At 43.3% G+C, this 25,065-nt stretch overlaps 5 protein-coding genes across 7 annotated transcripts in view; 1 reads left to right on the top strand and 4 right to left on the bottom strand.

Annotated features, from left to right (window-relative positions):
• The window catches only part of LOC119494180 (fibroblast growth factor 18-like), a 247,537-nt gene that overhangs the window by 175,894 nt on the left and 46,578 nt on the right, over window positions 1-25,065 (top strand). The gene's annotated exons all lie outside the window — the stretch shown is intronic.
• LOC119494179 (protocadherin alpha-C2-like) lies at window positions 131-2,500 on the bottom strand. The gene has a single exon (XM_037779851.1). The coding sequence runs from the start codon at window positions 2,421-2,423 to the stop codon at window positions 153-155; it is 2,271 nt and encodes a 756-aa protein (XP_037635779.1). The 5' UTR covers window positions 2,424-2,500; the 3' UTR covers window positions 131-152.
• On the bottom strand, window positions 4,144-5,698 carry LOC119494913 (protocadherin gamma-C3). The gene has a single exon (XM_037781142.1). The coding sequence runs from the start codon at window positions 5,452-5,454 to the stop codon at window positions 4,144-4,146; it is 1,311 nt and encodes a 436-aa protein (XP_037637070.1). The 5' UTR covers window positions 5,455-5,698.
• Window positions 5,649-10,137, bottom strand: pcdhb (protocadherin b). Its single transcript, XM_037781139.1, has 5 exons — window positions 10,091-10,137; window positions 9,648-9,772; window positions 8,159-8,280; window positions 5,930-8,023; window positions 5,649-5,657 (listed from the first exon to the last, which is right to left on the bottom strand). The coding sequence occupies exons 1-5, from the start codon at window positions 10,135-10,137 to the stop codon at window positions 5,649-5,651; spliced, it is 2,397 nt and encodes a 798-aa protein (XP_037637067.1).
• Window positions 16,067-23,828, bottom strand: si:ch73-233f7.1 (uncharacterized protein LOC100537710 homolog). The gene is given in 21 exon segments (XM_037779858.1): window positions 16,067-16,824; window positions 16,898-17,003; window positions 18,134-18,261; window positions 18,620-18,678; window positions 21,295-21,397; window positions 21,399-21,429; window positions 21,432-21,534; window positions 21,536-21,589; window positions 21,591-21,673; window positions 21,676-21,721; window positions 21,723-21,766; window positions 21,769-21,855; window positions 21,858-21,932; window positions 21,935-22,391; window positions 22,393-22,497; window positions 22,499-23,019; window positions 23,022-23,067; window positions 23,069-23,136; window positions 23,139-23,199; window positions 23,201-23,815; window positions 23,817-23,828. Coding segments are annotated over 21 exon segments (3,027 nt in total). The 3' UTR covers window positions 16,067-16,601.

The following is a 25,065-nucleotide window of genomic DNA, read 5'->3' as shown; positions in this document are numbered from 1 at the left end:
TTTACATTATTTATAAGATTAATTATTAAAGCATAATGACCTCAAAAATTTGACAGTGTGAAACGAAAAGTCCATAAATATTTATAAATGATAAATATAAAAGCAAATGTGGATATTTGACTCTTACCTGCAGAGTGGAAGCTGCTGAGCCACTAGTGTCTGTCAGTCCTGTGCCTCTTGGTAAACTGGACACGATGTATCTGGAGCCCTTTGGCACAGGCTGTCTCACCACCATCTTTCCTTTCCTGGTCTCTGCTAGAAACAGACTGTACCAGTAGGCATCGTTGGAGACCAGAGTGGAAATCTGCGATGGTGGAGTTCCTCTCACTGATCACACTGTTCCTGCAGGGAGGAGCCGCTTTGCTGGGCTTGGGTTTCTGACACTTGAGCACGATGGTGACCAGTATGGTGATGAGCAGGAGAAATGACACCGAGCCCAGACCGATGACCAGATACAGGTTGAGGTCTGAGAAGATGTCATATTCTAGAGGCACCTCAGTCATGTCAGAGTAGGCCTTAACGGCGGTCTCCATTGTGGACAGCTTGATGGTGACTGTAGCAGAGAGAGCGGGCTCCCCGTTGTCCTTGGCAATAACAACCAATCTCTGGTGACGTGGATCTCTGTAACTGAACATCCTCATAGTCCGGATCTCTCCGTTGTACTGGTCCAGACTGAACAAGGTGGCGTCAGTCACCTGTAGAAACTGGTAGGTAATCCGAGAGTTGTGCACCGAGTCGGTGTCCAAGGCTATCACCTTGGCAACCAGAGAGCCTTTATCGGTGGATCTGGGGATCTTCTCCTCCACCACTGAGCCGTGCGCGCGCCACGGAGAGACAATAACCGGAGCGTTGTCGTTCTGGTCCACAATGATGATGTGGACCGTCACGTTACTGCTGAGTGGAGGAGAGCCAGAGTCTCTGGCCTCGATGTGGAAAAGAAACTCCTTCTCGATCTCATAGTCAAAAGTTTTCAGTGCGTAAAGATTGCCGTTCTCTGGATTGATGGAGAACAGCATGGACATGGAGGTGTTGGCTATCTCCTTCTCTAGGATGAAATAAACTAGATACTGGTTTTCATGGAGGTCAGGGTCAAACGCAGTGAGTGAACTGAGCAAGGCTCCAGGTGCGTTATTCTCCATTACACGTATAGTATAAAATGACTGATGGAACTGTGGAACATTGTCATTAACATCCAGCAGCTCTAACGTCATAGTTTCATTGTCAGATAAAGGAGGAGAACCTCTGTCTGTCACAGTGAACGTGACGTCATATTCTGGAACCTTCTCACGGTCTAATGGCTCTGACACTACTAATTCATAATAGTTATCAGAGGATTCCCTCAGTTTGAAAGGCATATTATCTGGAATATGAAGATCAACCACTCCATTGTCTCCTGAGTCTTTATCACTGACACTAACTACAGCTATCACTGTGTCTAATTCTATGTTTTCATTGACTGGACTCTGAAATGATCTAATAGATATTTCTGGGTGGTTGTCGTTCATGTCTTCAACCAGAATCTTAACAGTACATTGACTTGATAAACTATTGGCTCCTTTATCAGTTGCTATAACTTCCATATCATAAATCCTGAAATCCTCATAGTTTAACATTCCTTTAACAGTAATTTCACCAGTGGAAGGATTCAGATTAAATGTTTCTTGTGTCTTTTCTGACGTATATAAACTATATAAATATGTTATATCAGAATTTGATCCCTCATCTAAATCTGTTGCATTGAGATGAACAACAAGACTTCCAATGGGAGAATTTTCCATTATCTCTATGTTATAACTGACTTTGTCAAAAGCAGGTGCGTTATCATTTGTGTCCAAAACGCGAACAATAACACTTGCAGTGCCAGAACGAGCAGGTGTGCCTCCATCTACAGCTGTGAGTATTAAATTATGAACAGCCTGCTGCTCTCTGTCTAAGGCCTTTTTCAATATCAAATCGGCAAACTTCGTTCCTTCCCTTCCAGTCTGAACTTCAATATTAAAATGTTCACTTTCACTCAGATGGTATGTTTTCACAGAATTTGTTCCAACATCAGGATCAACTGCATTACTGAGAGAGAATCTCTCTCCTTTTGGCGTTGCTTCAGATATATCTAAATGTATGACGTCTCTTCGAAATTGAGGGGCGTTGTCGTTCATATCCAAAATTTCTACTTCTATATTAAAAATTCGTACTGGATTATCTAGTATTACCTCCAGTCTGATATAGCAAGACGCTGAGGATTTTGTAGGGCAGATATTTTCCCTGTCAATCTTCTCAACAATATACAGTTCACCAGTCTCTTTGTTCACATCCAGATATTTCTTATTTGCAATGATGTCCAGACGCATCTTCCTCTGATTCAGTGTTTTAACATCCAGACTGAGATCGGTAGCAAGATTAGCAACAACAGATCCTTCTTTCATCTCCTCCGGTATTGAATAAGGAGTCACTGAAGTCGATATGTTGTGAACGAAGGAAAAAAGAATGAAAATAGAGAGCAGCACATACCTTTTACAAGACTGCATTGTTACAAAGGACCCCATTGTTGTGTGTTGGTTCACCGCAGTTCACCCGATAAAACGTACGTTTCCAGTAATATTGAATTACGCTGTAACAGCCTTGATCCCGAACATATTCACATCATTTTAATCCCGAGGTTGTTTCTGCATTATAAAAAGGACGAGCGCGTTTTCGGAGCGGAGTTTCAGCACCACGGAGCTGTCCGGTTGTTTCACGATCTGCCCTGATGACAGCGATTCACTGTCATGACGTTCATGTGCTGGCATTTTACTAACAAAACAGCGCCACCTTTTAGCCGTTTTGAGATACTTTTATTTGCTTATAAGATGATGTACTTCAATTATTAGTTTATTAGTGTCAATGTGAGTTTAAATTGAGTATTGTTGTCAAGAATAATCAGAGTTATTTACATTATTTATAAGATGAATTATTAAAGCATAATGACCTCAAAAATTCGACAGTGTAAAACGAAAAGTCCATAAATATTTATAAATGATAAATATAAAACAAAGTTGACATCTGACTCTTACCTGCAGGGTGGAAGCTGCTGAGCCACTAGTGTCTGTCAGTCCTGTGCCTCTTGGTAAACTGGACACGATGTATCTGGAGCCCTTTGGCACAGGCTGTCTCACCACCATCTTTCCTTTCCTGGTCTCTGCTAGAAACAGACTGTACCAGTAGGCATCGTTGGAGACCAGAGTGGAATCTGCGATGGTGGAGTTCCTCTCACTGATCACACTGTTCCTGCAGGGAGGAGCCGCTTTGCTGGGCTTGGGTTTCTGACACTTGAGCACGATGGTGACCAGTATGGTGATGAGCAGGAGAAATGACACCGAGCCCAGACCGATGACCAGATACAGGTTGAGGTCTGAGAAGATGTCATATTCTAGAGGCACCTCAGTCATGTCAGAGTAGGCCTTAACGGCGGTCTCCACTGTGGACAGCTTGATGGTGACTGTAGCAGAGAGAGCGGGCTCCCCGTTGTCCTTGGCAACAACAACCAGTCTCTGGTGACGTGGATCTCTGTAACTGAACATCCTCATAGTCCGGATCTCTCCGTTGTACTGGTCCAGACTGAACAAGGTGGCGTCAGTCACCTGTAGAAACTGGTAGGTAATCCGAGAGTTGTGCACCGAGTCGGTGTCCAAGGCTATCACCTTGGAAACCAGAGAGCCTTTATCGGTGGATCTGGGGATCTTCTCCTCCACCACTGAGCCGTGCGCGCGCCACGGAGAGACAATAACCGGAGCGTTGTCGTTCTGGTCCACGATGATGATGTGGACCGTCACGTTACTGCTGAGTGGAGGAGAGCCAGAGTCTCTGGCCTCGATGTGGAAAAGAAACTCCTTCTCGATCTCATAGTCAAAAGTTTTTAGTGCGTAAAGATTGCCGTTCTCTGGATTGATGGAGAACAGCATGGACATGGAGGTGTTGGCTATCTCCTTCTCTAGGATGAAGTAAACTAGATACTGGTTTTCATGGAGGTCAGGGTCAAACGCAGTGAGTGAACTGAGCAAGGCTCCAGGTGCGTTATTCTCCATTACACGTATAGTATAAAATGACTGATGGAACTGTGGAACATTGTCATTAACATCCAGCAGCTCTAACGTCATAGTTTCATTGTCAGATAAAGGAGGAGAAACCTCTGTCTGTCACAGTGAACGTGACGTCATATTCTGGAACCTTCTCACGGTCTAATGGCTCTGACACTACTAATTCATAATAGTTATCAGAGGATTCCCTCAGTTTGAAAGGCATATTATCTGGAATATGAAGATCAACCACTCCATTGTCTCCAGAGTCTTTATCACTGACACTAACTACAGCTATCACTGTGTCTAATTCTATGTTTTCATTGACTGGACTCTGAAATGATTTAATAGATATTTCTGGGTGGTTGTCGTTCATGTCTTCAACCACGATTTTAACAGTACATTGACTTGATAAACTATTGGCTCCTTTATCAGTTGCTATAACTTCCATATCATAAATCCTGAAATCCTCATAATTTAACATTCCTTTAACAGTAATTTCACCAGTTGAAGGATTCAGATTAAATGTTTCTTGTGTTTTCTCTGACGTATATAAACTATATGAATATGTTATATCAGAATTTGATCCCTCATCTAAGTCTGTTGCATTGAGATGAACAACAACACTTCCGATGGGAGAATTTTCCATTATTTTTAAACTGTAGTTTGCTTTGTTAAAAGTAGGTGCATTATCATTTGTGTCGGAAACATGAACAATAACACTTGCAGTGCCAGAACGAGCAGGTGTGCCTCCATCTACAGCTGTGAGTATTAAATTATGAACAGCCTGCTGCTCTCTGTCTAAAGCCTTTGTTAAGATTAATTCGGCAAACTTTGTTCCTTCTCTTCCAGTGTTAAGTTCAATATTAAAATGTTCACTTTCACTCAAATGATATGTTTTCAATGAATTGCTTCCAACATCAGGATCAACTGCATTACTGAGAGAGAATCTCTCTCCTTTTGGCGTTGCTTCAGAAATATCTAAATGTATGGCGTCTCGTCGAAACTGTGGGGCGTTGTCGTTCATATCCAAAATTTCTACTTCTATATTAAATATTCGTAGAGGATTTTCTAATGTAGCTTCCAATCTGAGATAGCAAGACGACTTTGCGGAACAAATATTTTCCCTGTCAATCTTCTCAACAATAATCAGTTCACCAGTCTCTTTGTTCACATCCAGATATTTCTTATTTGCAATGATGTCCAGACGCATCTTCCTCTGATTCAGTGTTGTAACATCCAGGCTGAGATCGGTAGCAAGATTAGCGACAACAGATCCTTCTTTCATCTCCTCCGGTATTGAATAATGAGTCATTGAAGTCGATATGTTACGAATGAAAGAAAGAACAATAGCGAGCAGCACGTACCTTTTGCAAGACTGCATTATTACAAAGGACCCCATTGTTGTGTGCTGGTTCACCGCAGTTCAGCCAATATGATGTACGTTCCAGTGTTATTCAAATCTTCATTTTCATTTACGGACGTGATTTCAAGCATATTCATATAAATTGAATTCTGATGATATATCGGCGTGCGAAAAAAGGTGATCGCGTTTTCGGCGTTTCGTTTCAGCACCACGGAGCTGTCCGCTTTCCTCTATCTGCCCTACTGACAACGAATCACAGTCATGGCAGTCTTTGCCTGTTTTTTTCTTTAGAGAACAGCGCCACCTTTTGCATTTTGAAACGATTTGTGTTTAACATTAAGCATAAAAATGTATTTTAGAGCTCACATATGGATTTAAAATTTCCTATTTTGTGCAGATACTGCTTAAAAGAATCATTAAGCTGAACATTTGTAATGTCAAAATATCTATGATGGGAAATAAAATGTTGATTAATGATAAATTCAAAACCAAATGCACATTGGATTCTTACCTGCAGAGTTGAAGCTGCTGAGCCACTAGTGTCTGTCAGTCCTGTGCCTCTTGGTAAACTGGACACGATGTATCTGGAGCCCTTTGGCACAGGCTGTCTCACCACCATCTTTCCTTTCCTGGTCTCTGCTAGAAACAGACTGTACCAGTAGGCATCGTTGGAGACCAGAGTGGAATCTGCGATGGTGGAGTTCCTCTCACTGATCACACTGTTCCTGCAGGGAGGAGCCGCTTTGCTGGGCTTGGGTTTCTGACACTTGAGCACGATGGTGACCAGTATGGTGATGAGCAGGAGAAATGACACCGAGCCCAGACCGATGACCAGATACAGGTTGAGGTCTGAGAAGATGTCATATTCTAGAGGCACCTCAGTCATGTCAGAGTAGGCCTTAACGGCGGTCTCCACTGTGGACAGCTTGATGGTGACTGTAGCAGAGAGAGCGGGCTCCCCATTGTCCTTGGCAACAACAACCAGTCTCTGGTGACGTGGATCTCTGTAACTGAACATCCTCATAGTCCGGATCTCTCCGTTGTACTGGTCCAGACTGAACAAGGTGGCGTCAGTCACCTGTAGAAACTGGTAGGTAATCCGAGAGTTGTGCACCGAGTCGGTGTCCAAGGCTATCACCTTGGAAACCAGAGAGCCTTTATCGGTGGATCTGGGGATCTTCTCCTCCACCACTGAGCCGTGCGCGCGCCACGGAGAGACAATAACCGGAGCGTTGTCGTTCTGGTCCACAATGATGATGTGGACCGTCACGTTACTGCTGAGTGGAGGAGAGCCAGAGTCTCTGGCCTCGATGTGGAAAAGAAACTCCTTCTCGATCTCATAGTCAAAAGTTTTTAGTGCGTAAAGATTGCCGTTCTCTGGATTGATGGAGAACAGCATGGACATGGAGGTGTTGGCTATCTCCTTCTCTAGGATGAAATAAACTAGATACTGGTTTTCATGGAGGTCAGGGTCAAACGCAGTGAGTGAACTGATCAAGGCTCCAGGTGCGTTATTCTCCATTACACGTATGGTGTTAAATGACTGAGGGAACTGTGGCGCGTTGTCATTGACATCCAATAGATGCACAGTTATTGTTTCATTATCAGATAAAGACGGCGTTCCTGCGTCTGTCACAATCAGTGTGATGTCATATTCAGGTACCGACTCACGATCCAAAGGTTCAGACACTATGAGCTTGTAATGCATAGGTGTGTCTGATGACTTGCTAAGAATAAAGGGCATGGGCTGATTTATGGATAAACTTACGTTTCCATTATCGCCAGTGTCTCTGTCACTTATGCCTACCAGAGCAATGACACTTCCTACTGGGATGTTTTCATCCACTGTGTTTTTAACAGACTGTATGGTGATTTCTGGATAATTGTCATTCATATCCGTCACGTGGACGACTACTTTACACTGACCCAGCAAGGGATGCGTCCCTTTGTCTTTTGCCTCAATGTGCATCTCATAAAATTTCATATCTTCATAGTCAATAGTGCCCTTCACAGTTATCTCCCCTGTGTTTGGATTCAATGCAAATACATCTTGTGTTTTTTCTGACGTGTAAAGCGTGAATGAGTACTCTATCTCTGAATTCAGACCCTCATCAAGATCTGTAGCGTTTAGCTTCATCACTAAGGTTCCTATCGGGGAGTTTTCTGTCATATTTATTATGTAAGTCTGCTTGTCAAACCGAGGAGGGTTATCGTTTGTATCCTGTACTCTAACAATAATATTGGCGGTGCCAGAGCGCACAGGGACCCCTCCGTCCACAGCAGTCAGGATTAAATTATGAACAGCATTCTCCTCTCTGTCTAAAGATTTACTCAACACCAAATCAACATACTGAGTTCCATCACTGCCCGTCTGAATTTCGATGGTGAAATGTTCATTGATACTGAGTTTGTATGTTTTAATTGTATTTATGCCAACATCTGGATCCACACCATTAGGCAGAGAGAATCTCTCTCCAGGTGTGGCCGATTCTGAAACGTCGAGCTCGACTCTGTCTCGTCGAAAATGTGGAGCGTTATCATTTATGTCCGTTATTCCAAGTTCAATGTTGAAGATGCGTAAAGGGCTTTCTATGATAACATCGAGCTTTAGAAAACAGGAGGTTGAGGTTGTTTTCGTCGGACAAAGATATTCCCTGTCCATCTTTTCCACGATATACAACTCCCCTGTCTTTTTATTGACATCTAGATATTTCTTGTTATGGAAAATATCAAGTTTTACCTCTCGCTGTGCCAAACCTCCAGGCTCAAGTCCCAAATCCGCAGCGAGATTAGCCACAACAGAGCCTCTTTCCATCTCCTCGGCTATGGAGTATCGTGTCACAGACAAAGCGCTGGACCATACTGCAGACAAGACAAAGACACTGGACCAAAAATTCATCCTTTCCTCCGTAGAAAAAAATACTCCAGATTCTAAATCGTGTGTTGTTTTTTTTATTTTTAAGATCAGAAAAAAATGTCTTAGGATCGTGTCGTCAATTCAAAAATAAAAAGCATATCTTCCAGAGAGCTGTGTCCCACACCCTTTACAAATGGGTGTGTCATGACTACCAGGAGAGAGATGTGTTATTCTTTAGTGGTCAACAGTGACACCATGTGACAGAGACTGCACATAGTGCTGCAACTGTGCAGTTAGAAAAAGCTTTTTTGGCCAAGAACTGGTCAAAATATAATTTCACAGGACAGTGACATGTAGCAGTTTTTAATATTTTAGATTTTTTCTTTCTTCTTTTTTGCACTTTCTGAGAATAACAGGTTTTGTTTAAAGGCATACTATAATGCACTGTATTTTATCTTGTTGCAATGGATTGCATAATATGCTGCAATATTTCTGCAGAATAAGTCCTCCCCAAGAGTAAAACCATGTCAGTTACTATGGTATATGAGGGATCATAACAGAAATCAAGTTGCTGCTTTAATTTACAAATGGTCTGCTACAACTACATCCTTCACATCTCATTGATGGCCTATTCAAAGACCCTCGCACTCATCTTCAACACATTGCTGATGCTTATTGATGCTTATAGAAAATATTTACATAGGCCTCAATTTGTTTTCTATCTTATTTTGATGCAGCAAGATTGTATTGCCATCTTAATTAGCTATTTGAGGCTGCCTGACTGAATTATGTGATATTATATTGTTTTTAAAACGTGACAGACTAATTAGAAACTAAGGTTACATATTGTAATCCTAGTTCTATAAGCACAGGTGGAGCCCTCTACTGGACACTATGGGTACAGTGGGTGGAGCGGAGCCTGATGAATGCACGCCCTGCTGTGACATAACATCGACCCAACCACACTGATCCTGACAGGCTAGAGGTCAGTTGCCACAGCTCACCTACTTCTTTATAACAATAGACCGCCGTAGCAAAGAAGTAGGGTGCCCTAGCCAACCCAGATTGTACACAACTGATCTGGGTAAAGCCATGGATATAACCCTGCAGGGGTCAAAAAGACAAACAATAACATCCTGCACACCACATTCACCGGGTCATCAAGGAGCACAGGAACATGTAGTTGTATCATGCTCAGAAAGGGTTCAGGTGCAACACAACTGATACACACACCCTAACCTTTTCACCAGTCCTTTGTCGTTCCAGCGAGCACAGACCCTGAAAAGGAGCCCGACATGTCCAAAATATAGAACCGTATGAACGGACAGGGCGTCGACCACACCACCACCGTACAAATGTCCTCGACACTCACCCCACTGAACAAGGCCGACGACACTGCCACGCTGCATGTAGAGGGTGTACAGACCACAGTGGGAGGGTCTCTTCCCGCCTATAGGCTTGGGAGATGCACTCACAAAGCCATCCCGCCAGGCATTTCTGGGATAGGGTTTTACCGGCCACACGGTCCCTGCAGCACACCAACAGCTGTTTAGTGCACCTGATGGGGACAGTGCGTTCGACTTAACATGCCCACAAAACAAACCTGCCTCACTCTCTTCAATAGGGGAGGGATGAGACGAAACAGTGGTATAAAGCCGGGATAACTGTAGCGGGTAGTGGGTGTTGAGTCAGTTGGCGAACAGATCCACCTCCGCTCTCCTGACCCCAAATGTGGAGAGCCTTCAGAAATCACTGGTTCTCTGAGGCCTACAAACACAGGCTCTCCGCCATCCTCAACAGGGCAGTGGACCCTACCTGTTGATGTAGGCCACCATGGTGTGGTTGTCGGTCCTCACCAACATGTGCCTCTCCTGTATCAGGGGCCTGAAATGTTGGAGGACTTACAACACTGCCTGTACCTTGAGAAGGTTGATGTGTTGGTCGTGCATCGGGGCCTCACAACACCTACCACTCTCCCCAGGCAGGTCCCTCCCCACCCGGTCAGGGATGCAACCGTGAACACTGTGACATAGGAGGTCACTCATCCCTGCAGTGTTCCCTGCAACAGGTGTTGTGTCATAGCACCCACCCTCTGTCAGCACTTTTGCCTTTGTTAGCACTGTTAGCTGCGATCTGCGGCTCGTCGTCGCCATGTTGAGAGCCATTGAGAGGCAATAGAAATACACCCAATCTCATATTTAGCACCTTAACTTGTCTCTTTTAACTTTTTTACTTAATGACTGTAGAGCTGCATAGTCACAATTTTTCTTTTCCGCAAACAGAAAACCCACTCACTGTCTTTTTCAACAATAGGGGTCCCACATACATTTTCTCTTTTTAATGTTAATGATTATTTTGTCAGTCTTGTGGTGGCAAAACTAAAAGGAACACCTACAATATAATGCAATCCAATAACACCACAATCAAAGAATCAAAAACCGCTATAGAGCTTAATCAACACATGTGTAACGCAGTCTCAAAAAAATTAAATATTACAAGCTTCCTAAAATATTCAATTATTGATTGAATCACACTGTATATTGTAAAGTGTTCCTGTTAAATTTGTCCAAACCCACTGTATGCAATACACAAAGTGACACACACATCTGTGCACACACAACTCATTTTGTTATTTGTTTGTCTTGTTCAGTGATGAAGTAGAAAGAGTCCAACACAACCGGCAGTGTTCTCTCTGTGTGGAGTTCGCATGTTCTTTCTGTGTCTTCATGGGTTTCCTCTAGGTACTCAGGTTTCTACCTACTGTTCAAAGACATGTAGGTCAGGTGAAATTGCCACTCTAAATTGCCAACCGACTTTTTGTATTTGCATTTACCTGAATCTGTTGTTTGGTGTTGTTTGTGAAAACAGGGAGGGAGATCTATTGCATTTTAATTCACTATTTTCCACTGTTTGATTGCATCCCTCTGGCTAGGGATTTTCTTTTTTTTTCTTTTCTGCTGAGTGTGGACATTTATATGAAACAGAGGAGCCAAAGTAAATTAAAAGTTGGCTGATGGCTACTGGCCAATTGTTACTTTTAATCCAGCTGGAGACAACACAGGCTACAAAAAAAGAAGGTTGTTACAATACAAAATGAATAATAGAACTGAAGTAAAGTGCAAGGAGGAGAAGTTTCCTTCATTTCCTATAACTAGTTTATCAGGAGCCAAATCTCAGTCAGCCTTGATCAGCTTAGCCTAATTATTGATATTTTATTGAAACTCATAATTACGTATATATAACTAATCTACAACAGATAAACAAATCATTCCAGATTCAAAACTGTGTAATGCTACATGCAACTCAAGAAAACCCGCAACAGCTTTAACCTAAGTAACAGTGGAAACTACCTACAGTATATAATGCAAATTATATTAATTTTAATCTCAAATTATAGAAATAGTCAATCTTAAAAAATATATATTAATTTTGAGCCTAGTGGTAACTTGCAGTTTCTGCTATTGGCTCGTACCTAGATGTACTGTAACGAGTGAGCTAATAGATAATCATAAAATATAATTAAACTTTAAAAAAAAGACCTGATGATACCAGTCACACTGTCTGGGGCTTGTCATCATTCATGTTCATAGCCTGTGTCTGTCTGGAATCATCAGTATGTCTGACAGCCTACAATTATATACTCTATTTTGCATGTTATTTAGTTTTTGAGTTTGAAAACACAAATAGGAAAATGTATTTCCCTAAATAACCATGTAAAGTCATTATTCCACTGACTACTTTTTTCAGATTTCCTTGAGATTCAATTCATATATTTTTTTACACCATGCTGTGGCCTGCAAAGTGAAAAAGACAGATCACCACTGGCAAGAGATGAGGGCAATAGGATTTGCTATATCTTGTGTGCTTTCTCTTTCAGTTGGCGTTCAACACAGCAAAGTTGAAGTAGCTTTTTGTTATATTTTGTTTTGGACTCTACTACTTTTTGAACATCTTAGTCAGCCTGCTTGGTTATTTTCCTATGGAGTAAGATCTAGTTTGTTACATTATGAGTCAGAACACAGGCTCATATCTTTTGACTATTCCAATATGTAAAGAGCTTTAAAGTCAGAGGTGGTGCAATGCCTTGTCTGAAGAGCTTTCACTGGTGTTGCCCCCCACTTTTAATTGCTTATTTGTACAAAAAGGGCTCTTGACCTTTTTTTTTATATATATATATATATATATTCAACATTTTTTTAAATGTCTATTTTTTTACTAAAGTTCTGCGGTGACGTTGCAAACAAAGAAATGCTTAAAAAAATCTACACTAAAACAGTGATCCTGAATAGGTTTTAACTACATGGGACCCTTTTGTCAAAGCTGGAATGCATTGACATTGTACAGAAGCTGTGCATACAGCATGAGGAATTCAGCAGTAGCCAGTAATTGATCAACTATAATCTGATAACATGCTGATTCAACTAGTATTATTTCTGAATCTGTTCATCCAACTTTCCTGCACATGTGGAAACTAGCATTTACTGTAGAGGAGAGCTTACAGAATGACTGAACTGACCTTTCTTTTAAAAATAGCCCCTTTGGATGGACATATATGATTTTCCAACCATCCTGTGGTACTGTAAGAGTTACAATGATGTCATGTCCAGTACAGTATAGCTGTGCTTCTCTAATGTATATCCCAGTACATCTCAGATAGCTTGATCCATAAAAGCTAAGACATGCCCATTTACAATTGTAAAATGGAAATGACCGCAGCATAATTTACACCATTGCCTGATTTTAGTCAAATTCAATTGATTGAGAATGTACAATTAAAAAACATCCAATTGGCACACTATACTCAGTTTAATACGACTTTGTAGTTTTTAATATTCCATATATAGCAACAAATATAGCAGGAAACGTCCAGGGGATAATATTATAGGTTGAGAGCAGTTAACAAAGTCACCCAAATAAAATAAAATACCAATTAAACAAACTCTTCAACTACAACCCAGGTTGTATTACCTTCCTATGTCACTAGGTGGCAACAAAGCACCATGTTTTGCTGTAGTGGCTCAGCTAAAATCATAAATTACACTGTTAGCTAACAGCATCTGGGACAGTGGTCCTAATATTTTGATACCAATAAAACACAGTCAGAGCCTCTGTGTTGTCTTTGTAAGGTTATGAATCTGAATACTAATACTATTGTATTGAACATCAACATTTAGCACAACACCCTGTAGCTTTCTAAGATAGCTACTGTATGTCAGACATAATTCAGGGAAATGCTTCGACATGTCTCTAACCCTCCCTACATACAGACCTACACTCACCACGAGTAAAACTGTGAATGCAGTTGGTATTTGCACAAATTATCTGGATATACATGTGCAAGATGTAAAGTAGATTTGTCTAAATACTATCAACTAAATGTATATTTTGATGTATAAAATTGAGATCAGAAAACAGGTCTTTGATTTGATGATTTAATACCAATACTACTAATGCTATATGCTGTATGTGGTTTTAGTATGTGTGTCTGTCAAAAACAGAAAAAAGAGAGACAAAAGAACAAGTTCCTCAGCCCCTCCTGCTTCCACTCTGTTTTTTATTTTTTTATTTCTCCCAAATGAATTCTGCCAAGCTCCTTTATTGTCTGGCATTGTTGGATTACGTCATTGCAACCTCTCAGCCCCACACACCATGAGTTTACAATGTAAAATGAATCTACTCTTCCAATTTAAGGCCTTTGTTTGGTGTGCTGTACAATGATTCTTACTCAATGATGCCATCTGCTGGTAAAAAAAATCTGTTGCCAAGCCAGTGTTACAAGATGGTGCAAATGCTCATCACAGGCATATTTATTGTATCATCCAGTATTTGACTTTGTCATACAAGCAAAAAACCCGAGTACACTGTTTGAATAATAACTCTAATCATATGTATCTACAATTTGTCATACTGGGATTTAAATAAGTCACAAGCATGTTGCTTGTGGGACTCCAAATTATAAGAGTGTCTAATGAGCCTGGATCCCAAGCAGTAATGGAATGTAACTAAGTAAATTCGCTCAAGTACTTTACTTATATTTTTGGTAATTGTACTTTACTTGAGTATTTCTATTTAATGCCACTCTATATTTCTACTCCACTACATTTCAGGGTGACATATTGTACTTTTTACTTTGCAGATTATGTTTATGAAATATAATGCATTGTTATATATTAAAGTACTCAACTGTACCTATATAAAGTAGTTAATTGAGCTCTACCACAACCAACATTCAAATGCTTCTTGCACATCAATGCATAAATAATCTAATAATATATATTACATTGTAACACTCACACAGGGGCATTTTTCTTTCACTTTTCATACTTTATATACATTTTGCCAAAGTTAATGCAAGATTATTTTAACAGAGTTTTTGTTAGGTAAAGGATCTGAATACTTCTGCCACCACTTGTTTTAAAGAAAAAACACTGGGGACTTAATATGTATTTATACCTCTTTTAGTTAGGTCATGGGTTTGCTTCTTACCACTGCTTTGGGGGTCATGAAGGTGTAATGGGTGGCTTGATGTGGGTTTAAAATGTGTTTGTGTGTTTCCTGGAGAGGAAGAGGAAGAGGGGTGCCTCCAAAACATTAAATCCAACATACTGCAGTATTCATTGAGTAGTATCATAGGCGCCCTCTGGTGGACAACTGGGAAAATCGCAGTTGGTTTGGAAAGAGCCACTGGTCAAAACAATTTCAGCACCATGGCCATGGACAGCTCCCAATGTAAATGACCAGCATGGTTTAAGGATGGGAAGTGATAGGAGTTGCTCTATGCTGAGTATCATGTTGCTGTTGAACAGACTGTACACATTGTATGTATTTTGTGACCATAATTTCACCAATCACAGAGCTATAATTCCACTACAATATCACCAAACACAGAGTTTCAAAGACACAGAAATTAGTGTGAGCCTATTTCATTTGGTATCCAAGTGTAGGCGTATGCATGAATTTAATGATTTATTTAATGATCCTAAAATAATTTCTTGTAGCAGAGAGTAAGAATAATCCTACAGCTCTATTTTAGGAGCAGAGCTCTATTCCTCACTCATCTGAAAGTAAGCCAAGCTGACCTGAATACGGCTGCCCCTTCAGCCGTCCCTATGGATCACCTTACCGCAGAGAAGGTTAGCCCTGCTCCCCTCCATGCTCTCTACGGACACCCAGTTTCCTTATTAACGAAATTATTTTCAATCTGAGCCATACGACGACCTAATTACCCTGCTCATTCCTGGCCAGTGGCCAGCTCTCATCTGTTGATGGTGGTAGGGACCAATTCCCTGAGAAGTAAGATGTAAAAGGGCACAGAGAGAGAAGTCACAGGCCTCTAGCTCACATATCCAGGTGTGGCATTTGGAGCTGAGCCCCCTCCTTCCCTTGATGCTTGTATTCGTGTTCGTGGTCTTAATTAAAGTGATATTTCGAGAGAGGAGGTTCTGTTTGTTCAGTTAATGAACCCCACTATTCTCTGCGGGCAAATGGAAATGCAAGCACTCCAATTAGCATATGTTAGCATTTTACTATGTTATTCCTCGCCGTGGAAAACAGCTTACCAAGGCAAAAAGCTTTCCACCCTTGTAAGAGTAGCCGTGGAACTTTTTCACCCCAAAATAATTGACTCAAGCTAATTAAACATAGATCTGGAAACATCTAAATGCTTTATGCATGTAGATCGATCGTAGGTTGGGTGGGGGTTAGGCTAGGCCTTGAGTTTTTCTGAATCACACATGCATGTTTAAGATACATAAGTAAGACCATGTGAAAAAAATACTTTATTTTCATAAATGTATACAGTACATGTGTGGGGAAAATCCCCCTCTTTACAGTTTTGCATATACATTATCATACTATTTGTCATATTCACACAAGCTCTGTTAGCAAAAAAAACATACAGAAAGAAAACATGTTTTTCTCATCATAAAACCAAAAATATAAATCCATAAGGATGTGCAAAATTATTGTCCACTAATGCTTTTTCAAAACATTTTGGATGTAATTGCTGCCCATGTTTGATTGTCTAAATAATACTGATAATAATAATAATAATAATAATAATAATAATAATAATAATAATAATAATAATAATAATAGGCAGACACATACGTTGACTATGTTGCAGTGGCATGTCACATAAATAGCCATCAGACTTCATTTCCCTTCAACATTTGAGCCAAAATCAATTCTTCTCGCATCCTCTGTATTTTTCATCCCACTCATAAATCATACGCTCATTAATTTATGTACTGAATGGTCTCTTCCTCTGTTTTCATATGAGGTTTATCCGTCACTTCACTCATCCATTCAGACAGTCATTGAAAAGTCAGTCATTGTACAGGTCATTATTTATAATGGCAGCCTCTCCCTGGGGGGACATCTGAAGACGTCTCTTCTTGCCAAAGGTGGAGAAGGAATTGTGGACGTCCAGCTCGCTGCGCTGTACTACGGGCCTCAGGGTGCAAAAGCCTGATGGTGTCCCAGGGATGTACACATTATGGTGGTAGTCAGGTGGTGGGTGTGGGTGTGGGTGAGGGTGAGGGTGAGGGAGGGAGGAGAGGGTTAGGGTGAGGGTGAGGGTGAGGGTGAGGGAGAGGAAGAGGGTGAGGGTGAGGGTGAGGGTGAGGGTGGGCTGGGATTGATGGCTGCTGCTGTTGGGGAGGAGGTGTGCACCGAGGAGTCCAGGGCCGAGAGGGCACCCCACTGGTTGAAGGAGACATCTTATAGTCTGTAGTGTGGCATAGATAAGGAGAAAAGGAGAGGAGAAGCAGCTACTTAATTATTCAGTATTGACTTAGGGCTGTAGTGGATTTTTCATTTGGATAGCACTTTTCTAAGACAAAGTTTTGCAGTCAGGACAATAAACAATGACATCAGCAACAAAAATACATAAACAGAGCCATGATGCTGGGGTATGAACACAACCCTGCTTCTGTTAGTGGTAGTGGAGATGAATTAAGACAACAAACAAAGTAAGGGAACAACAAAGGAAAACAATGTCTTTACATAAAAGCATGGAGGTGTGCTGTGTTATATACAATACATGGGTGTAAATCAGTGGCGGACTCAGGCTGTCTGAGGGGCAGGCTGAAAAATATAAAGAGCACTAGGTGCAGACGGAGGGGCACCAGCACGCAGAAGGTTTTCTAGCATGTAGGGCAACCTATGTGGCACTGCATCATGTTTTCCTCAATTTTAAGGCCACCCTAGAGGGCACATTATCACGTTTTCTCCACTAAAAGGGCACCCTAGAGGGCACATTATCACATTTTCTCTACTGGAAGGGCACTCTAGAGGGCACATTATCACGTTTTTCTCCACTAAAAGGGCACCCTAGAGGGCACATTATCACATTTTCTCTACTGGAAGGGCACTCTAGAGGGCAAATTATCACGTTTTCTCTACTGGAAGGGCAGCCTAAAGGGCACTTTATCACATTTTCTCCACTGGAAGGGCACCCTAGAGGGCACATTATCACGTTTCCTCTTCTTGAAAGGCAGCCTAGAGGGCACATTATCACGTTTTCTTCACTAGAAGGGCACCCTAAAGGGCATTTTATCCCATTTTCTCCACTGGAAGGGCATCCTAGAGGCACATTATCACGTTTTCTCTACTGGAAAGGCAGCCTAAAGGGCACTTTATCCCATTTTCTCCACTGGAGGGGCACCCTAGAGGGCACATTATCATGTTTTCCTCACTGGAAGGGCACCCTAGAAGGCACTTTATCATATCTACCATAGAGGCATCCAAGAGGGCACTTTTGCTGCGATTTGTTCAAACATGTAAATCCATATGACCCTAAATGTGTGCTGTTTTGAAGAAAGCTGTTTGTGGCCCACTGTGTTTTGACTCTCTCACCTTTCACCCCTCTCATGTGGGTACCCCAGGTCCAGTACTGTCCAGGCGCCATGGAGGTTACATAGTTTTCTGGGTCGGCGTGCATGGCCTTACGCATGAGGGTGCCATCCATGTTGATAGAGTTATAACTGCAAACAAGATACCAGTCTGTAATGACAACATGCTTTACTCTGATGTAAATTCAATATCTATATCCATTTTAACACGAGTCAGTGGTGCAGTGAAGGGTTTACGCAGGTATATGGGGTAAACCCACCTCTTTTTCTGGGGGTTTACAGTTTACCCACCCATCAGCCAAAAAGCCATTGGAACATATAGGAGAGTATACCCACTTCCTCCTCGGTAACCTACCCATCTTACCCACCTCATCAACAACCACTACACCACTGACACAAGTGATATCTGGCTGTATACTTCAGCTCATTATGTGAGCATTGTATGCTTTAGTACAATCTAAGTGCAAATTTCAAAGTTTAAAAATGGTACCTTTTAATGGAGGAGTTCTGGTTCTTTGTGAGAGTCCAGTCTGTGTTTGGCTGCTTTAACTGCAGGAAAAAGAGCATGACACAATTTCAACTTCTTCAACATAATTTCAACAACTAAAAAATATGAAAACCCATGCGTGTAAAGGCGCATGATAGTGCAATGTCACTGTCCAAGGTCTATTTTGAGAAATGTCTCTCCTCAAAGTACGTTCAGTCATACTGGTCTTGATAACAAACGACGCCTGCTCATTCTATCCTCTTGGATCAGCAGAGGTCAGTGATAATTGACATGAGGAGCAGTCTATCTTTGTGCTTGTCCTGAAATGGAGACATGACTCCTTTCACGTGGATCGCGGCTGCCGCCCTGTGGATGTTTGGCAGAACAGATTTTTTTTTTTTTTATAAAGAGGTGCTGTTGCCTTCAGCTACGACTCGCCTGTCACTTAGTTTTGCTTTATCGTCTGTGGCGCAGCGTGAGGAGGTGAATGAGAGCACCCGAGAGATATTTATTCCTGTCTCAGAGTCTCATAGTGTGGATTCCACGCTCTATTAATTCCCTTAAAGTTGTTAACACGGAGAATTGCGACGTAAGCGTATTATTAGAATCGGTATTCAAAATACACTCCCCGCCAACTACGCACAAAACCAATTAGAACCCCACCGGGATGAAACGAAACATGATTTTAATCTTCAAAGGAAAGCGTGCCAGGGAGGAAATTAAGAAAATTACACACGTCATTGTTTTGTGGATTTTATGCATCATTTTTACATAATATTTTGCCTGATGCTCCTCGAGCAAGGTTTTTAATTAAAAGTCTCACAGAGAGAGCCTTGAAAAGTTTGCGGGTCCTTGCAGCTGTGGATGCAACAACCCATATACAGCTCACTCAGCTCACGCATAAACACCGCGTGCACGCACCTGTCCTGTATGCCTTACACGCTTGGATGTGTGTTTAATCTCTCTTTCACCTTCAATCCATCAACCTGAGCGGGCTTATATGTACAGTACTTTGCTTTGTGTAATGCTCCAAGTAGTTTTCATGAGGTTTGTCTTTGAGGTTAATGTGTCACTGACGACCTCACCACTAACGCGCAGAGGGACACCGCTGGGTGAATTAGGGTGGGGGGACCAATTAACGACAGGAAGGAAGGACACTTTTTCTCCTGAAGGAGCATATAGCTGCAGGCAGAACAATCACCGTGACCTCGAAATCCCTCCTTGTGGCCAGAGGTGCATGTGCCAGTGGACCGAGCTGACATTTCTCAGTCTGCCTGGTGGAGTCTGAGTCTTTTGTCCCTCTCAGCTTTTGGATGAAAAACAGGGAGGCGACAATGAGCAATACGCACACATATATGTACGGTCTGCTGATCCGTCTATTAGAATTAGAAAACATCCTGCCTCTGTAAATTCTCTTTCTCCTGTCTCCCTTCCTTCCTTCCTTCCTTCCTCCTCCTTCTATGCCACCCCTCCTCTTCCTCATCTCGCTCGACAAATATGAAGCCACATCTCTCTCTCTCTCTCTCTCTCTCTCACTCTCTCTCTCTCTCTCTCTCCCCCTCTCTCTCTCTCGCATTCAGACGGACAACGTTGAGGCCGATCTACAGGCGGTCCACGTCTCAGTCCAGCCATGTCCTTGCACCCCCCCCCCCACCCTCCCCCCATCACTCCTTCTCCTTGCCCCCTCCCCATTCGATGTCCTCCCTCTGTCTCCCCAAAAACCGTCCATTTGCCATTTTTCATCAATAATGGACAGCACCCCCCCACCCTCCCCTTGCGAATACGCCACATTGTGTGTAGTATAATGGCTCAGACGCGCTTGTGCCCTTGAGGCATAGTTAGTGAGGTTATCTGTCCTATATTGTTAGTTTGAGGACAAGAAGGCGTGCCTGGTCGAAGAGGAATTGTCTGAACCCGAGGCAGATGAATGCACATAACTGCCATTCACCTTGCCCGTTATAACCTTGACTTTTTGTTCCAACTCAGATGGGCTGGAAGCAGGTGTGTGTGTGTGTGTGTGTGTCTCCCCCTCCACTGCATGGAAAAGTGTGTGGCAATGACACTGGATGGTCACAAACTATTATAATGAAGTTCATGAATTATTGTGATTAATTTGCAACACCTGGATATGCTATGCAAGACTGAATATAGATAGAGGAGTCAACTTGAACTACATCCCCCTCTCTTCCTCTCCACACAGTAATTGATATCTTCATTCTATACAGATGATAAGACACGGTATATGCGCACAGAATACGCTCCTTGCAAGATAGGGGCTTTTACACTTTCATTACCAACGTCAATTTAAAATGTAATCTCACATCGTCTCATTTCATTTCCCGGGTGCAAATCATTACCATAGGCTGCGCACCTAGGATAAATTATTGCCATAATTATATTAAAAAAAAAAAAAATAGTGGAGACAACATGCTGTGTAACACTAAAGAAGAGAGAGAAGAGAAGAGAAACCATGGCTTTGTTCAGTTTTTTTTTCGGATTGAGTTTGTCTGGCATGCGTGATTTGACCTTCATGTGAGAATGTCACAGTCTAGATACTTATCAGATAGAAAGCTGAGATGTTGTTTTTGTTGTGTCAGTGAGTGAAAGAGAAGAGACAGATTTAAATGAACTGTTAAGCTCTCGCGTCTTTATGTACTATACTACTGATTTCACTGTACCTCATTGGGAGTAGTTGCTCCGTTGTTCACAGATGCGCTCCGGCTGCTTTGCGCGTTCCACGAGTTGTCCGCGCTCTTCGCCTCGTTGTTGCGCGGCGTGCTGCGGGCTGCACGGCTTCAGGAACATAAAGTCACTTTGGCCGATTCGGGCGTCAGGCAGACTTTATAACAGTACGACTGAGACAGGCTGCTGTTTCCATTCACCTCCATGCAGTTCGTGGGCACTTTGGATGCCGCGGGCTGAAATCTGCAGGTTGAGGTTTGATTTCTTGAACACCTCCGGAGGCGGATCTGCGCTGAAAGCCCCCGCAGCAGCAGCAGGCGAACGGGGGCAGATTATACCCGCTGATGGTCTCCCTGTCCTTGTAGCACTTGACCGAGCCAGCACAATAATAGCCACGAGGAATATTACAGATATGGTGCTCAGTGGACACGATCAAGTAGAGAGCGAGGTTGGAGGGTGGCTGTGGCTGAGTGTGAGGTCTCCGAAATCTGACAACGAATCAGGCACGCTGTCCACACTGGTGAGGACAATGGAGACAGTGGCGGAGAGCGGAGGCTGCCGTTGTCCTTCACTAATATCACCAGCCTTTGCCTTGTTGCGTCTTTCTCCACCAGCCTGCGAATAGTCCTGATTTCCCAGTATACAGAGCCACGCTGAACAAGCCCGGGTCTGTAGCCTGCAACACCTGATAGGACAACCGGGAGTTTTGTCCCGCGTCCGCGTCCAGCGCTGTTATTTTGGTAACCAGATACCCAGCGTCTACTGACCGCGGAACCACCTCTGTGGCCACGCTGCCGTTTTTGGGCAGCGGGGACACAATAACAGGTGCATTGTCGTTCTGGTCCAAGACAAAGACGTTTACTGTGATGTTACTGGCGAGAGGGGGGAAACCAGCGTCCTGCGCCTGAACCAGGATCTGAAAGTTCCTAAGTTGCTCGTAATCAAAGGAGCGTAGTGCGTAGATGTTGCCGTTGTCCGAGTTGACTGAGACATAAGTGGACACTGGCATGCCCTGAATCTGACCCTCGAGGATAGAATAAGACAGATACGCGTTCTGGTTGGAATCCGGGTCGAATGCGGTGACGGAGCAAATGGGAAGCGCCCGGAGCGTTAGTCTCGGTCACATACACTGTGTATGAAGGTTGAGAGAAGCGCGGTGGGTTGTCGTTAATGTCAGACACTTGAACCAGGATGGTTTTTCCTGGTGGAGAGCGAAGAAGGGGAACCAAGTCTCGGGCCTGTGAGGGTGATGTTGTACTCGGACACCGCTTCTCTGTCCAGAAACTCGCTCGTCACCAGAGTGTAATAGTTCTTAAAAGACGAGTGGAGCTGAAAGGGCACGTTGCTGGGAATTTGGCAGTCGACGTTTCCGTTCTCACCCGAGTCCCGGTCCATAACGCTGATTACAGCTATCACCGTGCCTGGTGGCGCGTCTTCCTGGACAGGTGTGGATACAGATGTGAGGATGACTTCTGGCGCGTTGTCATTCACATCCATAATGTCTACTAGGACTTTGCTGTGCACAGCCACAGCAGAGGGTCCCCTGTCTTTTGCTTGCACGTACAGCTCGTACACGCTGGATTTCTCATAGTCCACAATGCCCTTTACTCGGATTTCCCCCGTATACGGGTCCACGCTGAACAGTTCGCGCACCTTGAGTGGTGCGTGCCCGCTGAACGCGTAGGTCACCTCTCCGTTGGAGCCCTCGTCCAGGTCCGTGCGTTCAGCTTCAGCACCAGAGTCCCTCTCGGCGCGTTCTCCACCAGACCTCGCCCGGTAAACCGAGCGGTCGAACACGGGCACGTTATCGTTCGCGTCCAACACCGTGATGGTTATCATGCCGTCCCCGAGCGTTCCGGTGACCCCCCGTCAAAGGCGGTCAGAACCATCTCGTGCTTTTTTCTGCTGTTCCCGGTCCAACGGGGTGTCCAGAACGAGCTCGGCAAACTTGCTTCCATCGTTGCGCGTCTGGATGTTCAGGACGAAGTGCTCGTTTGCGCTCAGCTGATAGGAGCGCAGAGAGTTGGTGCCAACGTCCTGGTCCTGTGCGCTCTCTAACGGGAAACAGGAGCCGGGCGCAGCCGACTCTGTGATGTCCAATTAAAACTCGCTCCATGGGAAACTGGGGGAGTTGTCATTCACATCTAGAATCTCCACTTCCACTCTGTACAGTTCTAGTGGGTTTTCAATGACCACTTGTAAGTGTAGAAAACAGCTCGGGCTTCGTTCACACAGCTCCTCTCTGTCCATCTTCTCGTTGACGAACAGAATGCCATTCTCCAAGTTCACTTCTAGATACTGCCTCTTTGCGCCGGAGACTATGCGAAAGCGACGCGCTGACAGCTTGGCCACATCCAAGCCCAGGTCTTCGGCGATGTTGCCCACGAAAGCTCCATGCTCCAGCTCTTCTGGGATGGAGTAGCGAATTTGCGCGAGAACCAGGTCCACTACACACGCACACAGAAGCAGACATACAACCAGCCCAGTCACCGGCACCCAACAACTGCCTCTGGAGAGGTCTGTGATCCATCTCAGCGGCGTGCGTAAAAATCACCTCAGCCAGACATCTTTCGCCTCATAAAAAGCCATTCATTGTGCAGCTCAAAAAGTACATACAAAAGCAGAGACCTGTCCCAAATCTTAAAAAAAACCAAAATATAAGTTTGTAACATCTATGTGTATGGATAAGTTTACTGGAGAGTTAAGCTGAGGGGAGAATGGAGAGGAGAGGAGAGTGAAAGCACCTCTCTCTCTCTCTCTGTGTGTTGTGCTCCACGCGCAACACCAGTGGTGTGTGAATGAGGGAGGCTCGCGCTTTGATTTCCAGTGTATTAGACACTCGGAGGAAGCTGGTGGGGAGGCGTGTGTGTGTGTGTGTGAGTGGGAGAGAGAGAGAGTGGGAGAGAGAGAGAGAGGACGTAGCTTCTCGCAGCTCCGTATTGGAGGACACCGCGCGAAGTGCGACTCTAATTACTGTAGACATTTAACCTTTCACATCCTCGTGAACGGTCCCTCTGACCCACTAAGAGAACGAGAAGGCAGTAAGTTTGACACCAGACGTCAGAGCCAGATTTGGATTAGGGGACAAATTGTTGTGTGGGTGTCGTTTTTCTAGGCTGCATCTCACAGATGAGAATGGACAAGAGATTTTGTCTTGGTGACCACATGTGCCCAACAGGCCCAGCATGGATTGGCAGTGGTATAGCTAACATAATCTACTTGATTTGTTTTTTTGTGATCAATTTTGTATTGTATTTAAGTGTAATTATATAGGGTGGGGTTACAAATTGATAGATCACCAATAGAGTAAAAAGAATATAATCACAAATGTCCATGTACTAATCAATACAAAAATTGGCAAGCAGCTACAGAAAAAGAAAATAAAGAAAACAAACAAATAGGAAAAAAGAAAAATAACAACCAAAAAATATTTAAATAAAAAACTTCTGCATCCCCCACCCCCAAATCCCTCCCTTTGGGTCCCTCCCATCCCACCCACCCTATAGACCTTGGGGACACGGAGAACATTATATGAAGGATTTAATTGTATGATTGCTTGTTTCCAATGTGACATAGTTTCTCTTTTGACCAAGTGCATGTTTACAGCCCAGTGTTCCTATACCTGCTATATCTATGAAGTCAAGGAGCATCTTTGTATATTGACAGAATGTGAGCTTTCCATCTGCAAGCTATTAGTCGCTTTGCAGCTGTAAGGCCAGCTAACCAGAGACTCTCTGCTTAACACAGAGTTCCAGATTGGAGCTGTC

Source organism: Sebastes umbrosus, chromosome 9 (genome assembly GCF_015220745.1).
Source record: "Sebastes umbrosus isolate fSebUmb1 chromosome 9, fSebUmb1.pri, whole genome shotgun sequence".
Lineage (NCBI taxonomy): Eukaryota > Metazoa > Chordata > Actinopteri > Perciformes > Sebastidae > Sebastes > Sebastes umbrosus.
This window is presented reverse-complemented; position numbering and strand designations above follow the sequence as displayed.

Bases quoted from the DNA above. Each gene is read 5' to 3' on its own strand.
- LOC119494179 (XM_037779851.1), bottom strand. From the start codon at position 2,423: ATGAAAGAAGGATCTGTTGTTGCTAATCTTGCTACCGATCTCAGTCTG.
- LOC119494913 (XM_037781142.1), bottom strand. From the start codon at position 5,454: ATGGGGTCCTTTGTAATAATGCAGTCTTGCAAAAGGTACGTGCTGCTC.
- pcdhb (XM_037781139.1), bottom strand. From the start codon at position 10,137: ATGTTGGTGAGGACCGACAACCACACCATGGTGGCCTACATCAACAG. The intron at 9,773-10,090 runs GTAGGGTCCACT...ACCCTATCCCAG, and splicing joins ATGGTGGCCTACATCAACAG to AAATGCCTGGCGGGATGGCT. The intron at 8,024-8,158 runs GTAAAACTTGAT...TGTTTTCTAAAG, and splicing joins GAGGTTTGGCACAGCGAGAG to CTCGATGTTATCATAGAAAG.